General features: G+C 32.8%; 1 protein-coding gene across 2 annotated transcripts in view; it reads right to left on the bottom strand.

Moving 5' to 3' along the window:
• Nucleotides 1-22,252, bottom strand: part of LOC117204820 — a 210,183-nt gene that overhangs the window by 86,826 nt on the left and 101,105 nt on the right. For both annotated transcript variants that reach the window (XM_033442583.1, XM_033442582.1), the window contains exons 2-3: nt 16,584-16,792; nt 8,984-9,119 (exon numbers count right to left, since the gene is read on the bottom strand). In XM_033442583.1, coding sequence (XP_033298474.1) covers nt 8,984-9,119; nt 16,584-16,792 — 345 coding nt within the window. The remainder of the gene's footprint in view (nt 1-8,983; nt 9,120-16,583; nt 16,793-22,252) is intronic.

Genomic DNA, 22,252 nt, shown 5'->3' with positions numbered 1-22,252 from the left:
ATGATTAAATGTATTCTTTCGACTCTTAATTATTCCTTCGGTCTCCCTTGGTTCCTTGAAATTCGTTCCAAGAAGTGTTCGGAACTTGAACTATGAGAATTGATTAAAGTTCAGAGCGCACGCAAGGAATAGTTTCTCGCTGCACCGTCATTCTTTTCTAATGCTTGTTGATTCCAGAAATCGTTCAACTACTTATATTGCTTTCATTACAAGAGTTCATATTATTTGTTAATAGACATCCATCGATTTTTCTAGTTATCTCTCGAGTTTCAGTCCTCTAGTACGAAAGATCTATATATATTATTATAATATTATAAGGAGCGTTTTTGCATATTAGATACATTTTCTAAAAATACCTAAATATTATATATATATATAGGTTACAAACACATTTGTTGTAGAATATTTAGGTATTTTTAGAAAATGTATCTAATATGCAAAAACGCTCCTTATAATATTTAAAAGATAAACCACAAATCTCTATTTGCATTTCGTTTCCTTAATTGTGTTTTTATAATTCTTTTCTCTATGATTTGTGGGTTAACAATTCTTAAAAAAATTATTCATAACGTTCACTATAAAGGTAACTAAATTAAAAAATGAAACTTATGTCTTTAATAAACAGAGTTATATAAAATAAAATTGCCTAAACAAAATGTAATAAATGTTACAGAAGAATTTATTTCTCAGACTTTCAACTTTAACATAATTCTTCAAAATTCACGGAAGTGTATAGTTTGTATATTTTTTAAAAATTCACTATCTATTCTAATATTACAAATCTTACATTTACTTTTATCACTTCTTAATGTTTTTATTATTCGCAACTCATTGTCAAACACATCTTTATCAAACAGCGTTTAACTTTTACGTTATCAAAGTTCGATTATCTAGTGCTCAAATGCATAGAATCTTAGATATAGAGTTCTCTGAGAACCAGCTCACGAAGTTTGAAATCCTAATATTCGCACGATTTAACGTTTGCATGAGAGCAACTTCCTGACGAATTGAAATCGGTGCTGCAATTTCATTCGTTACGTTGAATACGTTGCATGAAGGGACGTGGACAGCGAATTTAATAAAAATCAATTTCGCGTAATTGTTTGCAGGATGGCCGAAATCCGAGATAAAAGTGCCGATCCACGTGCCGTGAGACGAGAGAACCTCACATGAGTATTCCAAGCGTATGTAGTCGAGAATATTTTCCATGGTAACGTTCGTATTCTTACCGCACACGCTTGAAATTCATAGGCCATTCGAAGAACCGAGCAAGAAGAAGCATCAGAATTATCATACATTTCCTGATCCTTATTTCTTTAAACTACTCTTTCGGATGGATGGAAACGCTCGGTCAAATAAATGCATCTCAGAGCTCTGATGCACACAGTTTATTGAGTCGATAGGAAAAATGAAATTCGCCATTTTCTTTCTTTATCTACACACTTGCCTAAACGTATTCATGAATTTTATATGCTACCGGAATATTTGAAAAATGTGAAAGATGGGTTTGATAATATAAGGTTCGTTTAATCATTCGATATTTGCATTGGTTGACATGCGTGAAAAAGTGTTTAATAAAAAAGGTTTGAAAAATTTGGAAAACAGATTTTTTAGCGGCTACGGTTGTGAAGATTTTGGAACCTTTGCCATGTAAATATTGAAAATACAATATTTTTATATTTTTGGAAGGATTTTGTTATTTCAATTAGACAATAATTGATTACTTTAAAATAAAAGTTGATTAATAACACTCATGCCTATTGAAGTGAAAAAATGATTTTAGTAGAATTAAATCAGACTATCAAATCGGATAGAGATATACACAATAGAGTAAAAAGTAATGAGACACGTATATTGAATTAAATAAATACATATAAATAATATACTATTTTAAATATAAAATATATGAAAATATTTTCTCAGTGTCTGATTAACAATTCGATATTTAGCATTGGAATCAATTTTCGTTCTATACAAATTAATAAAAATTAGTAATGTAGATTATCAAATAATTAATTAGCATTTCAAACTGGTTTTATTAAATTTTCTTCTCTTAGGATATTTTAACAGAATATGAAATATGCATTCTTCTGTGTTACAATTTATTTCTAAACATAACGGGTGTCAAGCTCTTATTATTCTATTATTTCTTCACATTCCACGAAGTAGTCTTCTTCTCATTGAGGCTGACTACAATCGTGCGTTTTACGAAATCACTGTACTCGGACCCAGCAAATTGCTGGATTACAGAAATTCTAGGGCAGCTGCCTAGCAAGAACCATGCATTCTATTCTATCTTGCATTCCTTGTTTTGTTTGTGAACAATAGTCTCCTGTTGGCAATTAATATTTTAGCAACACGTGTAGGAGTGCCCCAAATATATGAAAAACATGTAATTTAGTTTATTAACGTAATTCAATTCAATTATATATAATACGATTTATCTTACTGAGATTTATATCAGATTTTAATTAGTTTTCAAATTTTGAACGATAATTGATTATTCTCTTTCGATTTAGGTACTGTTTCCTTTGTAGCTACATACATGTCAATTTCGTTCACACTCGTCTAATTACAAATTTAATTTAACTAACCTAAATTTTATTACACAATGCAATTAGTGGCCAATTCTCAAAAAACAAATGATGTAATTTGTTAACTTCGTTTATCGGAAGAAGATGGCACAAATAATAGCGAATTTTTTAATAAATTTGAAAAATAACGCTTGTAATATTATTACTAGACTCTTTATGCAAATTCATACGTTTATGAACTTAACTGGAGTTGGATTTAATATTGTATTTGCCATAAATGAACCTATTCTTTACGACGGAATAAAACTGTTACAGCTTAAAAGATTTCTTACGAACTTCGTGTAAAGTAGTGACGTTAGAATGTATAGCTGCCTGTAGATCAATTAACATGGTAATAATAGTAAACGCGTTCCAGAATGTCGTCCATGATTTCATTTTAGATTAACACGAAGCTATTCCAAGCAATCATTTATGCATGTCACACTGCACTGTATTACTGCAACTGACAATCAGTTAACAGTCAGCTAGTAGTTTAAAGTTCCATACCACATAGCAGAAATCGATAATTTTTTAAAGAAACAATGATACATATTTTTCTTGAATACACATTTTTCATACGTTTGAGTTTGATTTCTAAAAATTTTATTTCAAAAATTTGGTTTGAGAGAGTCTTCTAATTTTGGAAGAAGAAAATTCCGATAACAATAAAATGACGAAAAACTTGGCGCGGTTCTTTCTAAATTTCTTTGTTGTAACAATTTCTTCCGCTCTTTTACAATAAAAATGATATTCTCCAGCTAAAAGTTCCCAGTAATACTGTACATCTCAGATGTATTCTTTTTCTACTGTTAAAAGAAATAAAAAAAGTGCTAATTCAAAATGGCAAATATCAAAAATCATAGTTTGCTTTTATAATAAACGCGATCTTTTTTATAAATAGTAATAACAATACGCTCTAGATATCCTGCATAGGTGAAAGCTTTTCAAACACGTCTTTACCTTTGAAAACGCAAAAGTTGGATAGACACGTGGTACTTTACGAGGCGAGTTCACAGCACCTCCTACAAAAATTCGGATCGAGTAACTTTTCGCACGATTTCAACTTATATTCGTCAAACATTCGACTTATACCAGGTCTCTGCAAAATAGGTAACGCGCCACCGATAAGTCACGGACCTCGCTTCATGAATTCTCAGAACGCGTTACCTGTAAGCTGGCTGATAAAAAAAATATGAAAGAGTTTGACCGGGACAACTGGCCGCGCGTGAAAAATTCCTCAAGATGGGAGGAATCGAAAACGCGCGCGCCACAGAGATTTGGGTTTCAATATCGGAACTACTCACCGTAAATTCAAGATTCCCCTGGACCTTTCGCTCAGACTGGCAAATCGAAGTTCGTTTTGACTTCTGGCGTAAGAGGCCTCCGATAAACAGGAGCGTCGATCGACTTCACGAAAAATCGCAATGGTATTTGGTCGATGGTTACGTGAGTGGTAGTTTCAAAGCTATTTCCTTTGATATCACCAAATAGAGATTGAAAGAAATAAACGTGCAACGGAGACTGATGATATTTGTTGAAAAAGAAAAATTTCATGGTAATAAAAAAAAGGGAAGAATGTAACGTTTAATAAAATAATAGATGTCGATGATTTGATCAAATACGTAATGTATTATATTTAATTTCTAAACATTACGAGATATAAAATGCTCGTTTCACAAATATAGAATTTTGTGGAAACATTCGTAAATTTCGTGAATTATTTATTAAAAATCATATACAGAAATCACAGAGTAGTAGTGAGTTCTTAAAAGTGTGTTATTAATTGACTATACTGTTTTCATAATTTCCTACTGAAAAATTTATGTAGGAATGTTATATTATTAGTTTGTGGGTAACAGTATGATTTATACAATATCGTTTGCACCCACACGAAATCAAATATAATACCCCGTTTCACGTATTCGTCACTCACTACTTCTACGACACAACACAACGATCTTCACACGACAACGATAAATTCAACTCTGACTCTCTCAACTCTCGTGGCAATGTTTTCCATGCTCACCTTTTTCCCAAACATACCTTTGTAACGCTCATAACACTCTTTGACAACGTCAACATATCTTGACAACGCTAATAAACAATTACCCCTCACCCCACGTCCTTCCCTGATGTCACACTATCCCACATTTATACACGATAAATTACATACAAGACTGCAAAAAATTTGTCCATGATTTGGATCTGATTCATGAGATCACTCACAGTATACATCGAACTAAATAGCAACAGATATAACAGTAACTTAATAATACATAATGCACTAAATAGCAACAGATATAATAGTAATTTAATAATACCAACACCAAAATTAATAATTTTCTAATTATTCATTTTTAGATGTAGTTTGTTCCCTGGAAGTATTCTGATATTAAACGAAAATTGATACGTAACTATATATCATCTGTCGTTGTAGAAAATTAACATAATGGTGTATAGCTAAATTAAAATTAAAATTAATTTAAGTAGATAGGTACATCATCTGTCGTTGTAGAAAATTAACATAATGGTGTATAGCTAAATTTAAATTAAAATTAATTTAAGTAGATAGGTACATTAAATCCATGACTAGTTTATTTATTACAGGATGCTTCAAGATCAGCTTGTTAACTAATTAGTTAAGAAACTAGATAATTTTTGCTGTTACTGATTATTAGCAGCAGCGGAGTGTCCATGAGGATTTCTCCACGTGCAAAAAAAAAGTTGAGAAACTAGATGAGTTAATTAACGTAGTGACTCATTGGAATCAAGTCACTTGGAATCTGTGTAGCTGAATTCGATACACTGAAATACTGATTGACTAAAGTAGGCTCATTATGATTACATAGCTACATTTTATTCGTTGATATGTCACATAATCTGTCAGATTGAATTGTTCTATTGAGATGCTATATTTTATTAAATTCGACTTTTTCTTACTAACTTTTTTCAGGTCCAATTTTGCAAAATAATTCTTTACAATAATATGTTTAAAATGTAATTCTGGTAGAAGAATTTACTATAATTTCGAATGCAGTTAGCGGCGAAAATGTATTTTCAAAAATCACGTTCGTCATACTGTTACTCTTTGGGAAGTCTGAAACAATGCTCCTTTCGTGAATCTTCTCGTATTTACTGTCTTTGGGAAACTTTAGCCTTTCTTAGTCCTCGTGTATTCGTTTCCGCGAAACTCTGCTCTAATATTTACGCACGCAATATTCAGCCGGAAAGTTTCTATTAACTTCTCTGATTTGAAGTTTTAACTAAGCTTCCACAATGAATGAATTGACACGTGGCTATTTCACTCTTACGAAATAAGGAAGCAACGATATCGAATTGCTTTAATCCAGGTTAAAAGTTTTCCATAATTATCAATCAACTTTCATGAGCCAGAAAGAGAGAGAGAAATAAAAAAAAGAAGAAAGAAGTAACGGAACTCAACTAACGAACATTTCCGTTACTGATCGATGCAACTTTTTCTTCGTTTTACAGAACATCGACGTAGCAGAAATGTGAATATCAAACTTTCAAACTTTCAACTGGTTCTTGTCGATATTTACAACCTACAGTTTGTAAAATGTGTACAACGGTAAGTTGGAAATGTAATACTAATTAAGTGAAAAACGACAAATCTTTGATAAATGAATGAAAGTTAAACGTATTAAAAATATCGAAATATTAAATGTGTAAAAAGGCATTCTAATCAATTACTTGATACTCCATAATGTTAAAATTAATTTATTGGAGTTGGAATCTAATTAAATCTTAAATCATACACATCGTGCATGAATATAAAATTATTAAGAATGTTCAACTTTTGCATCAAATTTTTAAAGTACTATCCACGTTTAAAGTACTATCCATATCATTTTCCTGAAGATATGTGTAAAGAAATAGATAAGATAAATTTATCTATATTTCTATCTATATTCTACATATTGTTTCATTGTTAACCTTCAATGTAATTAAATATTACACAGAGTGCGGATGTTTCTGCATTTGTACACAATTTCTCAGGTGCAAAAATGCTCGTAATGCGTACGATATTCAAAAATATACAAATCATCCAAACTAAACTGCTCGTTATAAAGCGTAGTAGACGAGGCAAATTTCTGCTTGGCCATCATTTCCTCGATCCTATCCATAGAAATGTGAGCTTGCGTAAACATAGACACCGGTCTAATAGTTACACGCAAACAGAAATTTACCTTTGAAAACATGCAATCATCCTTGAACGAGGCAAATTTCGGCGATACACGTACGACATTAAATCTTCTGGCATTCGAGCAGGGAGAAAAAAGAAAACAGCAACGAGAGAAAGATCGCTATAAATTTGAGAAACGCGTTAACGTACTCGCGACTCTGTGGCGTGCACTGATTAACCCCAAAAGCGCTCCTTTGATCTCACAGTGGCGTGCAGGAGGAAATTAGAAACACTCCGCGAATTTACGTGGGAGCTAGTTTCACGGCGCGTACATAGATACGTATAGCAGCCAGACGGCTGTGCATGAAATCGTTCGCGACAACGAAGCCGATTCACTGGTTTGGGAGGGTGTGACTGGCCTCGGATCAAACGCGAGTAGAGTTAATGACACCATCAAGGAGAAACTTTCTCTTCGAGGTACGCACGCTGTCGCGGAAACTCGTGCCTATTCAATCTTGCACGCGCGCAGTGCAATTAGGGGAAAATGCGAATCTACAGGGTAAACCTTAATACTACGGCCATCTTTCTTGTTCGTTTGATTTCGTACGAAATATCAAGTATTTCTTAGGCTAAGGCTAGGTGGCTAAGAAATTTTTAATTATTTTCCTATTATTATTCTATATCTGGAAATTGTACGTGATTTTATCTGATTTTTCTTCTTTTCTTCTTCTTTTTTTTTTTGAGAAGAATATTAGAATCATTTGGAGGATAAATTGATCAACCGTTCTTTTGTTTCTATGAGGATACGAATATTTTGAAAAGGTAAATCAGATAACTGAGTTAGTTATATGAATTTGTTTATTGTAAGGCGATAGCATGAAGATGATATTGTAAGGTTAAAGATAAATTTTTCGAAAGAACATTGTATGGCATTATCAATTTCAGGAATGAAAAAATATTTTAACAGTATGAAAAAGACTTTAAAATAAAATTGAAACAACAAAACACGCATATTCATGATTTTGTCGTATTTTTCACAGGTTAGAAACATTTTTTCACGATAGGGCAACATAAAAAAGGAGGTTACGAAGTTAATAATTTAATGTAACATATGAAAAAATGGATGGAAAAGAGACGGCGTTGTTATGTTGAATTGTTGCAGTATAACTTTCCTTGATATGTAAGGCTTGTGAAGTGTGTTTCGTGTACAGAGTGATTCTAGAAGGCGAACTAAGCTATAGATCTTGGTACACGAAGGTGAAAAGAATTGGAAAATAGTGGGGAAAGAATTTAAAGCGAAATGTTGCACCGTGTACTGAATTTTACCTACTCTGTATTTTTTAACAATTCATACGAATGCGTGTACGAAATGTGGCTCTATTGTGCTCCAAATAAAATCGTGTATTTTTTATAGAGAAGATAATTATTCATGTCGTGTGATACGTAAGAAAAAATTTAAGAGCTGTAATTTACTGAAAAACATATTCAACCGTTTTTTGAAATTGAAGGAGAAATTGAAAGATTGAAAAGAATTGTTAAAATTTCGTTAGAAAATTGATTAAGATGAACTGAAACAAAAATCCCAAAATTCAAACGAAACGCGTGAAACAGCTTGCAGTTGATATAATCAGTAATCAATACTCATTTGTAGCTCAACAATAATTCTCAATCCTCGAGTGTTACAAATCGAATATTAAATAGCCCTAAAAAAAGTTCCAATGTTTCCATGCAAAGAAGGAATTAAAATACCAATCTCGATACCAACAAATTCCTCGAAACTCAGTTAAAATTCGAAAAAATATTCCAAACTCCGATCAAAACACATAAAACAATCTGTAGCCGTAAAGTTTGTAAGATCTACTCAATTGTCTACGACAATTGTCAGTCCAATGTTGAAAATCGTCAACATTAAGAATTAAAATTAACTCATAAAATATTTAATCATATAAAGGAAAAAAACACTTAAAAATCCTCGTACCCCATTCGAACAAGAAAAAATACCAATACGAGACGAAAAAATGTCTTGTAGAAAATCTGTTAAATAAAATTCGGTGAAAGATTCGAAATTCCGAACAAAACACGTGAAAGAGCCTATAGCTGGAAAGAGGATGGTGACTTACTATGCCGCACACGCGTCAGTCGCGTGCATCGGTAAAGAAAGGAGTGGAGGGTGGTGAGCAACGAGCGTCGTAGGGTGGGCACACGAGCATGCTGAATACGTCGAGTTCCCCGCGATACTCTGTAATGTCATGAAGCATGTACTTACACACTACCGTAAGATTCTTGGAGACGTAGGCGGTGGTGAAAGTCGGCGCGTCCGCTGTAACTTCGCAACTGAACATACCCGAGAGAGCGAAGTCGACGTCGCGGAGCGTTACCTGGCTCTTGTTCGAGTTCTCGTGCTGAAACAAAGCAACGACCAAAGGTGTGTGCAAAGTGAATGCAAATGGATATCAACTGCGGCAACACGTGTTATCGCCCACCGCCATCGGAACATTAAAATCCCTCGCTCTCTGCGATTAACAATAACTCGATTTACCTGGACCGGTTATAACACGAATTAAACTTCCGCACCGGATGCGATTGACTGACGAATTTATTCACGCGTCTCTTCGTCGTTCGTACGGGATTCGAGCACACGGTTCATTGCCTTTTTTTCGCGGCTCACCCGGATGAAAGACATCGGTGAACGCTTTATATAACCGGTATATTAAACTAAAATGTTGATTCGATTGACTCGCACTTTTTTTATTGTGCGAAAGTGTTACTTTGATACCAATTCTTCAATTTCTATGATTCCATTATTTTTCTATAATTTAGGTTGGTAATTTATATCTTTATCAATGCGGGATAATATGTTTCCAAGGTTTCCTTCAGACTGCACTTACTCGAAGCAATTAAGACATAGATTACTTTGCGTGTATAGCGAACAATTGTTAAGCCCATTTAAACTTATAATTTAGCATAATGAAAGTGAAATATCAAGAGACGAAATGAATTAACCTTAAATCTTTTTGGTGTATTTTATTGCAGAACATTTGAAATCCGACTTTCAGAGTGTACACATCAATTCAAGAGATCTTCCATGGTATTGCTGAACGTACCAACTTATGCAATACCATATATCATGTCTGTCAGGCATAAATATTGGATTTTCAGCGATTTTCTTTTCAAATTTTTCCCTGGTAAATCATTAATTTCTTACTTCTATGAATTATGTATGAAAATAGTTTTAGCTATAAGTATTAGTGATAATGAAGAATTTCATACGTTCGTAAAGATCATTTACGAAGATAATTGAAATTTTCAAAATGAAAATTTTTGTTCAAGTAATTAAAATTGTATCGAACTAATTTTGTTTGTCATATTTAAAATGGTATTTGTTTTTAGATTTACTGTATAATTAATGACAATAAAGGAAGAGACAGTAGCATTTCACGTTACTAATATCAATCAGCAACTAAGCCTGGTCTATAGATATTGTTAATGTTACGTTAATCCGGTTTTAAAAATTTCTCTATTATTGTAGTAATAACGTACTGTTGTACAAACTGTCAATGAGATAAAATCATATAAATCGTCATTACACGTACAAATTTATTCAGAACGATTTTTTGCTAGCGAAATTCCTGTACGAATAAGCACGTATTCACTGACTATTAATACATAAATTAGTATTAATGATTATACCTCGAAACGGTTGCCGTTATTGGATGATTGGAATTCTCAAACAAAAGCGTATTATTTAAAGCGAACCACAAGCTCAATGAGAATTCAATTTGCTCGTTGCAATTTGCGTGCCGAATTAACAGTTTTGATAACGTTACTTAATCGGGCAACAATTGTTCTGTTATTAGTTTCTTAATGCTATTGTTGTTTTTTTTTGTGTAATACCGTATATTCTATATTTATTCTATTTTATGAGATTGAAAATTATTGCGGTATTGTCCAAACTTCAATTTTAATTTCCTAAAATTACATTTAAGGTAATATAATACCACAACGTGCTTTAGTCAGTTAGAACCACAAGTTACCTATTAACAACATGCTGTGTGTATATTCCTTTGTATAATAAATCGAAGCTGAAAGCTTTTTGCTTAATATTGCAAAAATGGGAAAAACGTTCACGAATGTATAGACAACGTGACAAGCTTTCAAGTAATATAAATTGATTATTAGATGCTACTACTCTATGATTCAATCTGATAAGGTTAAACGCGTGGCCTGAAGACAGTTGAGCATTGTTTATTTATATTAATTGATGTTAAAATAAAAAGTAATGTACAAAAATGATGCGGAAATCTTGAATAATAATTTTGCTTCCACACGAAAGATCTATACAAATTTTATACATACCTACATATAATCTAAAAATCTAAATTAATATTAGAGGAATCTTAAAAATATAATATTACAGACTCTTTTTTCGATGAAAAATATTCCGTACGAAGAAACAATGTCTTTGTAAATTGTAGAGTAATTACGAAGAATAGGATTTATATGTTACTAATTTGTGTTATATATATAGATTTGAAATTTTCACATAAACTTTTGTATTCGCTAGAGTAAGGAGCTTTTACGAAAATATACTATCACCGTAATACTCGGGCTTTATATATGTTACCTAAAATCGAACAATATCATTTCCAACGCAAAATGCATCTTACATATTTCATTTCCGAATATAAAATTTCACGACAACGATTTCACATATTTTTCCCCAATAGCGTAATAATCGATATCACTACTCTACATATCTCAAACATCCAGATATACCCTTCGAATTTGTTACCTCTAGAGACATTTATCATATCTCAAATCATTAGATATTTCCCCTTTACAGCTACTGTGAAATACATCAACTCCTTGATAAAATTTCTATGTATAAGAATAAAACATCTATATTTAAATTTATAAGTGACGATCGTAAGATTCCATCTAATGCAAGATTATTCAATGTTATATAATTAACATCACGTGTATATATAAAATACTGTACGTATATAAATATCGTATGCTCATAAGAATATTTTATGCTCGTATTGTAACTTTGTACTTTATGGAATTTTTACATCATTGTCAAACATTTCTTTATACATGGATAGAACGATTTGTGGAAACATCTCTGTGCTTAAACAATCAGAAGAGAAACAATTTCATTTAAGAAATCTATCCTGTAGTTGCCTCCATAAAAATACGAATTTGTATAAAAATTCACTGTCTAACTATCACACAATGACAGTGAAATAAAAGAATAGCAGAAATGTTGTCGGTAGTGGCAAAAGAGTCAGGAGTTAAACATTCGTCGTGTTCCCTTACAAATACAAAGAGCAAAACGTAAATGTTCGTCAAAGACCGTAACGCGCCAAAAGCACGGGTTCTTTTTTTCTTATTAAATGTTCCTCTGGTGATCGGGCAGCGTGAAGAGGCAACACTCGAGAAAATCGTCATCTTATCAGGAATTACCCCGCACTCGAGTAAATTGACTCGATGAAACGCGCGCGAAAGCCGAGACACCGGGAGCAAGATAGCAACGAAGGCGGGGCTGAAGCATCCCTAGGGAAAAGTGGCGGAGGATCGTTTCATCGGAAATGGGCAAGGCAAAATATGCATAATTAGCGGAATTTAAATAACGAAGCAAGAAGACATGCCGTAGAGTGAAGGAGACAGCGGTTGAAAGAGGAAGGGACAGAAAGGTGGCTTTTAACGAGGACGAAAGAAACGAATCCGAAGAAAGAGCACAGCTTTTTCCACCATTCCCTTGTTGATTTGTGTGCGTTAGAATGCACACGACAGATGCCACGGAAAAACTGTTCATTACACAGTTTCGTGCTTCTTTTCGATGTTATTAAGCTGTTATTAGCGATCGAATATGTATAATCATTTTCTTGTGATCCGATTTTGCTTGAAGAATTTCCGGAAGAATTTTGTAAGATAAATTCTGATAAAAATTCTTAAGATAGTTCTTTATATTGCAACTGACGGAATCTTTGGTTTAGGATAGAAAAAATTAAGAAAGAGAGAACCTGTTATTTACTAAATTTACTTGACACGAAATATGCTTTCAAGTTTCCACGTTTATTCTCACTTACGTTCCTCAAGTCACTTATTTCAATTTGCTTTTTTCGAATTTGAGTAACTTGAATAATCTTGAACAAAATTTTTATACTTTGTCATAGTTACGAAAATTTGTAATTAATTGTTTACTTTTTCTATTAAAATATGGTTATAGTATACTTACAGTACAAATACAATTTTTTATGCATGTAATTATATATCTAAACAATGTGTATATTATTAATATCACGTCTTTACTGTCCATATTTCTATCGTGATTTCTACTTATACTAAAAACTAGTGTTCCATACTATGACAAAATGATATTTACATATATGCCCCTGTATATTTGTATGTTTCTGTTATTTCATTAAGTTTATCATAGTTCTAGTTATTGACTAAATTGTTAAAGACAAAAATGTTTTCATCGTTAAATAATATTTTACTTCCAACTGATTTCCTAGTTCTGTCACTCTTTTATGAAAACCAACAATGTGATACACAAAACGATGTAATAGGTTATTGCCAGTAACATAATACCTTACGGCTTACAGTCATATCATTCTCAAAAAGTAATCCTTCCTTTCGACAAATATTGAAACAAATCTTCTATAAAGCTATCTCAGCGCACGATGCAGCCAGTAACGCGAAATGAGCGTTCTGACAAAACTTCTCTTCCAGTCGCAGTCACGATACATTTAAAACGTGTAAAAAACAATTTTTCCAGAACCATACGGATCCACTATGTGGCTCTATAAAAAAGAAAGAACTCGAACAAACAAATATACAAAAACAATAGACCACACATCGCTTGTTATATCAACGCTCGGACCTTTGCAAAAGAGAAAAATGGTTATCCACCTACAAAAAAAAGGAAGAAAAAACGAGAAAACAAAACCATTCGTTGCGACGACACAGTGTATAACAAGGTGAAAATTCGATGATACCGTTAAAATGAACGATATTTCATGGTAGAGTGTATCGAACGATACAACCTAACGATATTTCTTTCGCATTGAACAATGTTTTTCGTTCGGTGTCGACGAGCTTTTACTGACACGTGACGCAACCATTGCACATTACTGTCGGCTAGCGGGCAACTAAGGATAGATACAGACGCGTTATAACGATAGACGAAAAAGTGGTGCTTCTATACTCCCTGGGCTTCGTGTTAGGATTCATTCTTTTAGCTATAATACGAACCGTTTATAAACCAAAATGTTTAACTCCACTTTTTGAAATTTTACTGCCAATATAATACTTGAGTATAATATTAGAATAATACTCAAGTCTCGGATACTTCATTGACACTATGTCTTCATAATTGCATCAATTTTGTCGGTATATTATTTTATGGAGCTAACCGAGTTGACAAATGAGCGGCTCATGTCACACACACACAAACTGTCATTGATCACCTACAGTATTATAAGCAATATTTCATTACGATTCACTATAACATAACATATCCGTAAAATGTTTCTATTCAATATATTCAAAACACAAATATTCGAGAAATTTAGTGATCTACTTTCGTTCGTTTTTTAAGTCTATCTCAGAGTTTACTATTATTTATATCGTCCTCCTGCGATCAATGAACTTAAGAAAGAAAATCACTTGTTTCTTGAGAATTGAATATTAATCGGATATTCCTGTGTAATGAAAATAGTGGAGTTGATTAGTACGACTTTCGAAAAGCTCAAATCATAAATTTACTAAGAATAATAAGTTACTATTATTGTACATAGAAAAATACAAAATAATGGTCTAAATTCAATTGATTGTTCGTTCAATGGGCAAAACATGGGACCGACAACAACCTAGGCTAGACGAGCTTGTTTTCAATTGCGTAAACGCGTACACACATAGCGGTTCTTCTGGAAACCTATGCGGCACGGAAACGCGTGGAGATTCGCGCGGAAATGTTCGAACGATGATAAAAGCGACCTGTTTTACGGAGATTACAGCGGTCAAGGATGCTGTTAACGAGCGTCGCCCGGCATCATGTGATAAAACCGCATATTTGGATCGTCCCTGGCCATCCGGAATGCTAATTCTACTTGACATTCATCGTTGTTTGTTGTTCCGACGATTGATGCAGGCACGGATGTCGCCTTTCCAAATTGCATCGCAAACAATGCATTGCTTTCCACGTTGATTCGCTTATTTTAGTCAAATCCTTTCGCCTCGAGTGTCCCTTGCGATAAGTTTTATCGAAAATTCGTTAATTTGCTTTTACTTCGTTTATTTGGACAATAAGGATTGTGTTGTCTGGTGTTTTTAGTTCAGCGTAAATCTTTGTGTACTATGTTTTTAGGTATTTCGAATCGCGTTAGTCTTTTTTTAGTTTGTTACTACCTTATATAGAGTCAAAATGAAATAATCTATGCTACGAAATTATCTATAAATGATTTTCTTGAAATTTTACATATTTGTAAACTCCTACATGAACCATCCATTACGGGTGTTGACTTTCCCACGCTTGAAGGAAGTACTTAACGAAACATATCGTGTGCTACAAAGTTTGATCAAAATAAAAATGTCAATATATATTTCGTGTGATAGTAAAAATTCAAATTTCCAGTAAAATATTCTTTTTAAACCTCCAACGTCTTTGCCTTAATTTTTCTGCGTGTTTCATTTTCTAATATTGTAATTTCCTCGAATAAATATATCCAAATTTCATCAGGACAGGCTATGTAAGAAATTCATTCTATCGCGAAACGCAGAGAAAACTTTTAGTTTTCGAGTTATAAAATTGAACCGAAAGTTTAGGAGGTGGATGAAATATTCAAACTAGATAAACGTTTCTGGTAGGAAGTAATACTTCAATTTCATTAAAAACCCATCGTACATTATTAAATTGTTTAATCTGGACTTCTACACGTTCCTAATACTTTTACACGTGAAATTCTCATTCCATGGTTACAGTAATAACTGTATTTGCATATTAATATTCTATTTATTCATCTCATTCAATACCAAACTCTTCACAGATGGTTAGAGTTACTCGATAATAGTGATAGAAATTCATAAATATTAATAATCTAATTATTTAATGATCTTTTACATGTATCATGCATAGTAGTTGAATAGGTGCATTAATCTTTTAATTGTTTGGCTTTATTCTCTTAAACATCTGCAACCGATACTTTTAGCAGCAGTTAAATGGTTAATTGATTCAAATTATTGCACACGATTGTTCTCACTTCACGATCAAAGCGATATTGTGAAAGAATATAATGCTGCCCAATACAATAGAAATCATAATTTTTAAGGAAAAGAGTAATCAAAGAAGTAAGTTCATAAATAAATTGCATAAATGACTTGAAATGCTACTAAATTTGCTAAAGTTGATTAATTAAAAAAATTTGTTCACATAGACCATCATGTTTATTATTCTTTTAAACAACGAAATAAATTCTGAAATTTTACTACGATATAATATTACATTATAACGCTATTCAAATTGCGGAATTGATATGTGTACTATCAATAAATTTCTTCATAGAATAATAAATATATACAGAATTTTCTTATCGACAACAGACATAATTGTTATAAAAGGTCCGAAATACTTTTTATTTATAAAAATACTCTCTGATAAATATTTTTATATAATGGTAAACATATACTAAGTATTTTTAGCAAAACCAAGCATTAAAACACGCTATAGTTTTAACTAATACAGATTCTATTATCTCTGTCCATGAATTGCTCTCGAGGAAATACCCTACTTCCACGGTATGATACGCGCTTACACGTAAAAGGTAGAAGAGGAAGAGAAAGAAAAGTGTATTGACACTTACGTCAACGTAAATTCCGGTAATGTTGAAGACTTTGGTAGCCGGTTCCTCGCTTGGTGTGTAACGGTAGAACTCGTGCCTGCCACGGTACCACTTGAGGGAGTAAAGAGGAGCCTCCTCGAGATCGTAATGGCAGCGCAGAATCACCTTCTGACCACGTTGCACTACCTCCGGAACTACTTCTAGGCTGACATCCCGCAGGCAGCTCGCACCTTTGTGGGAAATGAGAACAGGAACGGAGCATTAAGTCTAGTGTGCATCATTAGTCCGCTTTTACTCCTCGCGCCGGAGGTTGCACAGCACGCGTCAGCGAGAAATTGCAATTCCACCGAATGACAATTCCTCTCGCTTCCTCCGCCTAACGCATTCTGTCTTCCTCTATCTCAACCGTACACATCTACATCAACATACTATACATATGTACATACAAACACATTCAGACAGAAGCATACAATTTTTCTTCACGTTTTTCCTGTCATCCACCCCACCACTTGAGCTACGCACTCTTACGATCAACGTACACAAGCTCACGAATGTATCCGAACACTTATGAACGCGTCTTATGTTATAATTTATAATATATTATGTTCGATATACGAAACATTTTAAAATTTCATTAGCGCTGTTATGAGACTCGACAATTACGACTATAATAACAAAGTTTGAAACTATATATTTATATATAATTATATATAGCTATATGTTTCCTAGAGATCAGAACAGTTTTTAAATAGTCATTTATCCAATATATTAATGAACCACAATATTTAGAGCATCCATCTTTACTAATTATTATATGCTGAAAGTGGTTACTCTTGCTCTATACTACATTTTTACTAAAAATATGAGTACGTTTATAGTAAATATCCTGCCATTTCTATATACATTTTCAAACTGGTTTCAAATTTAATTATATATATATATATATATATATATATATATATATATATATATATATATAATCACAAGAAATGTTTCGTCAGAATGTTAACAAAATTTCAACAAGTTTTACATAACATGTAAGACATGCATATAAAAATTTCCCATATTAAGTGTCCAATAGTTTCGTGAGCCAATGTACGACTTCCTTTCTCCCCCTCATTATCTCTTTCACCAGGCTTCTTGTCTTTCTCAAACACACATATATACCTCTCTCTTTTCTGTATTTTTTCGCTGACGTTCCGTTCACTCGGATTATCGACGATTCGACCTATTAAAGCCCCGAGGAATTGAACTGTATACGTCATTCATATTAAAACAGAATCGAGCTTTTGCTTGCTTCTTGATGTCTCTGCAGGATGAGACCTCTTATTACGTGCTAGCTGCCGGCTACACGGAAGTAGGTAGACGTCGCTCGAGCCCTCGCGAATAGGGACGAAACTCTGTGGGCTGGTTTTACCCCTCAGGAAACGTGAAAAACATCCAACTGATATTTTAGCTGGCCGCATTATGTTTTCCACGGAAATCAAGCCCTGTGTGCTTTCGCCACGGAAAGGGGACACTGGCGCGACCTACCTCAGGGATTAACTGGTGCATGTTGTTGCCTCGTGCTTACGTTTGCTTTGCGAATGATTGAAGAACGGTTATTAGACAAAAGGTATATGCAAAAATATATAGTGCAAGGAAAAAAATATATTTTATGGACCATCGTTAAAATTGCTAGATGTACACTACCTTGAATCTGTGAAAAATTATGAATTAATGATTTTTCATACGAATTAGTCTGGTAGTTTTATAGAATATTTTGTACAGCTTCTTACTTCCAAAAATCGTTTTATGTTTCTTTTAATAATGTAGCAGTGCCATGACACATTGAATTTTATACTATACTGACTATATATACCAATTCCATCATGGGCTTAATATAAAGTTTTGGAGATACGTGCCTGTGTGCCATACTTTACGTAAGCTAGAATTCATATAGCCACAACAACGAAACTTTCTACTAGTAAAATAGTAAAATAGTATAGAATATTTTTATCACGTCAATCACACAGAATTGTCTTTTAGCCAACTACCAGTCTCAAGTTACGTTCACTCAGCAATAATTTATGGGAAACGTTGGTAGGAAATCGAAAAAGCTTCTTTTTACAAAAAGTTCCAAATGGAAAACTCGATGCTCTTCTCTGTTGATCACGTGACTAGAATGAAACACTATAAAAGTTGAAATTTCTTTCTCGACGTAGAATAAAAGTTTTCTAACGTAACTAAAATAAACTTTAGTCCACTCTCCTACTGTTTTTTATTACGAGCTCCCAACACCGAATTCGACACGAAGAATACATTTTCATGAGTTTTTAAATTATCTATATTTGTTACCCACGTCGTTATTAATTTTCCGGTTAGATTTGCTTACTTTTTGTGATTTTATAGAACGGAATGTTAACGCTTGTAGAAACAATTTGTATCGCTATGCTAGTATACGACTGTTGTAAAAGTTAACGCGAAAATACAAGTTTTATCGTCTACGGGCTATCAAGTGTAATTCGAAAATGTTTTGTAAAATGCATTCCCAGTACTCATGGTTGCCTCAATATGTGATTTATAATGTAAACTGCGCACTGCTGCAATCGTGCCGCAAAATATTTCATCGATTTTGTGTCACTCGATTACACGTCAACAAATAAATACTAACGCGCCTGGTGTTATAGAGATTTCGACAACTTTAAAGGTATGAAAAGTGTATTTCGTGTATGGTCAAACTAAAAAGTGGAATTATGAACCAGAGAATCAGCTTTTTATGGCAGATTCGTTTTAATTTTTCCACCATCGAAATTCTCTTATGCGAGATCACGTATTGTTACGAATAAAATGACGTGGCGGTTAAATTGGCAGATTAAATTTAGATATTATTCATACAGCATTAACAAATATTTCACCTTCTTCTTTTCTTTCTTTTATAATATTTAATTTGTTGAGAGTGATCAACGAACACTAAGTAGGTACACAGTAGTATTCTACGTTTTCGAAGAAATATTTTTCATCAGATTCGACTGTTTCTTCTCATATCACGCATACCAATGAGAGAGTATGTAATTAAAATTTACTTCGTGTACGCACGCTTTCAGGACAGAAAAATAATGTAGAAAATTAAATGTTTCAGTTACTTTATATTATTTGTTAATTATATTGTGATTGTATATGAATTGAGATAGAAATAATCCTGTGTTATATTCTGTGATATTTAAGATTAAAAGGCTAGATGTGTGTATAATAATAATATGAGAACCATAGATTGCCATTTCATTCCAGGTAATTCTGATTCGAATTATTATGTAAATATAAGCAAAGAAAAATATAAAAATTAAGAGAACGTGGTTTTCCTTTATACTCTATGCTCTTATAGGCACCAATTACAGTTTTTCTGAAAAAATCTTTTAAAAGAGAAAATATACATCCTACGAGAGCAGAATAAGGCACACCGCTCAATTATAAATTCGTAATTACTATTACAGAAGTAGCATATCGCTTGGAAATTTCTACATATTTCATGCACAAGCATATATGAAATGCAATTTCTGATGAATTAAAATTTTATTCCAAATGACGATCAATTTCCTAGATTTTCGAGATTTCTTTTATCGAGATTTCATCGATACTAATGCTTATCATTTAACATTTTATTAGATTCAGAAACTTCCATTAAGTTTTATTGAGAAAAAAAATGTACAGATTCCGAAACGTATTTCATAGGGACGGGAGAAACAGATATGAAGTAACATCTTTTAGAAATTATTCAACGCTTAACGTTCACGCAGTTTCATCGACGTTAGTGTCTAGCGACATTTGCCGCAGCAAGTATAGGGAAAATAAATGAAAATTCCTTGCGCACAAAAGCCAAAAGCTGCGAAGTTGGAGGAGCATTTCCTCCTTTCATTTCAAACTGAAAGGAATTCTAGGAAATGTAGACAGGTACCTACATGGCGTATGTTGAAAGTTTCTGGAGACTGCTTTTGAGGATTGCGATGTTCTCAATCTTCGTTTGCTTTCTCTTGGTTTCTTTTTTTTTCTTTTTTTTTTGTTGGCTTATTCGATGCACGAAAAGATAGCTTGGAAACCGAATCTATTTGCAGACCACAATGTGAGATATCGATAGGTACGCATATATATGTACACAGTACGATTCTTGCAAATTTCGGTAAAATAAGTTTGTAATTTCTATAAGAATATTGTATCACTTGAACTTATAGAAATTACTTTTTTTGGAATGTAAATAAAATTCTGTGTTTTTAGCTTCAAAATTTACTACAAATTATGTTAAATTCAGATACATTATCACTCTTAGCGCGTTTACAGCCCTAAAATATAATTTTAGTGATTTGAGTATTCTTAATTTTTGTCATTTACTATTCTGGTTTTATTAAAACATGACAACTAGCAATACGTACGGTGACATTCAATAAAATGCAATTAGTACGATAGTTCTTGAAGTTGTTGAAAAAATTTGTTCGATCTTTAGTCACATATCGTACAAGTAAAAGTATCAGGTTCTTCAAAGGAGATTTAAACTGTTTAGTCAGACAGTTACTGCGATGTGATTTGTAGGCGTGTCTGGTTTGAAAGCCTATATCACATAAAAGTGTCAGAAATATCTGATACTTTCACACACGTAACTATTAGATATAAGAGTATAGTAAATCTTCTTAACAATTTCAACAATTTATTGAACTAAAATGGAGAGAAAAGACGATTTGTTCACATATGGAATATAAAATTAAAAACACAGAGTCTTTCATATATAACAAAATTAATTGTCTAATACAACAAAAATCTTCACATTTTTCTCAATCAGTTTTGCGATAGTAGTGTATCGTAAACGAACAAGCTATTAGAGACTATTTTTCTCTTCTGAATTCGAGAATAGTTAAACAAATTCAGTCGTAGGATTCACATTCGTTAATAGTAGTTGCCGCAAACACGGTTACCTCTCTCTTTGTCGAAGTTCCAGTGTTTCTCTAACGGACAAAGACTTCTATTTACCATTTCATTCTGATATTTCCAGCGAACAGTGCACCTGCGAACGCGCACTAAGCAAACTAAGCTTCAATTCCTGACCGCGAAAGACCGCTATCAGAATTGCAGAATCCAGTTAGCTTTGCCTCTGCGTGTTCTTTTTCACCTCTCTACTGCATTGTAAACAATTTTTATTCGCTAAGTTAATGCTGTTTAACATAACTATCATAAAATCACACGCTTACCGAAAGGATTTGTTTTTCAACGAATTATATACGAATATTAGTATTAAATACTGTCAATAGCGAAATATTATAGAAAGAATATGATTTTTTAAATAGATTCCTTTTTAAAAATACCCCAATTCTACATTAATTTGTAAGTAATAACTTTATGGACCTTTGCCATATATCTTTTGATTGTCTTAAAAAAATAAAATCTTGCCTGAAAAATTATAATGAAGAATTATATTTTATACAACGATACTACAATTTACAGGCTATTCTACGTAATTTATTAATCCTTGGTGTGTGACAGCTCTTTATAAATCGTTAGAAGGTCTATCGAATTCAAATTACTTTGAAAGTAAATCCCAATATAAATGCACCTATTATACCTTAGTCGCCGATGCGAACTTATAACCCATACTTTTCGCACATGATATCAATTGCTTTAATTCTCCTTATTTTAAATATCAATCAACTATATCAAACATATCT

The sequence above is a fragment of the Bombus bifarius genome, unplaced genomic scaffold (assembly GCF_011952205.1).
Source record: "Bombus bifarius isolate JDL3187 unplaced genomic scaffold, Bbif_JDL3187 scf7180000007984, whole genome shotgun sequence".
In the NCBI taxonomy this organism is placed as follows: Eukaryota; Metazoa; Arthropoda; class Insecta; order Hymenoptera; family Apidae; genus Bombus; species Bombus bifarius.
The sequence above is the reverse complement of the archived record's forward strand: the minus strand, read 5'-3'. Positions and strand labels throughout refer to the sequence as shown.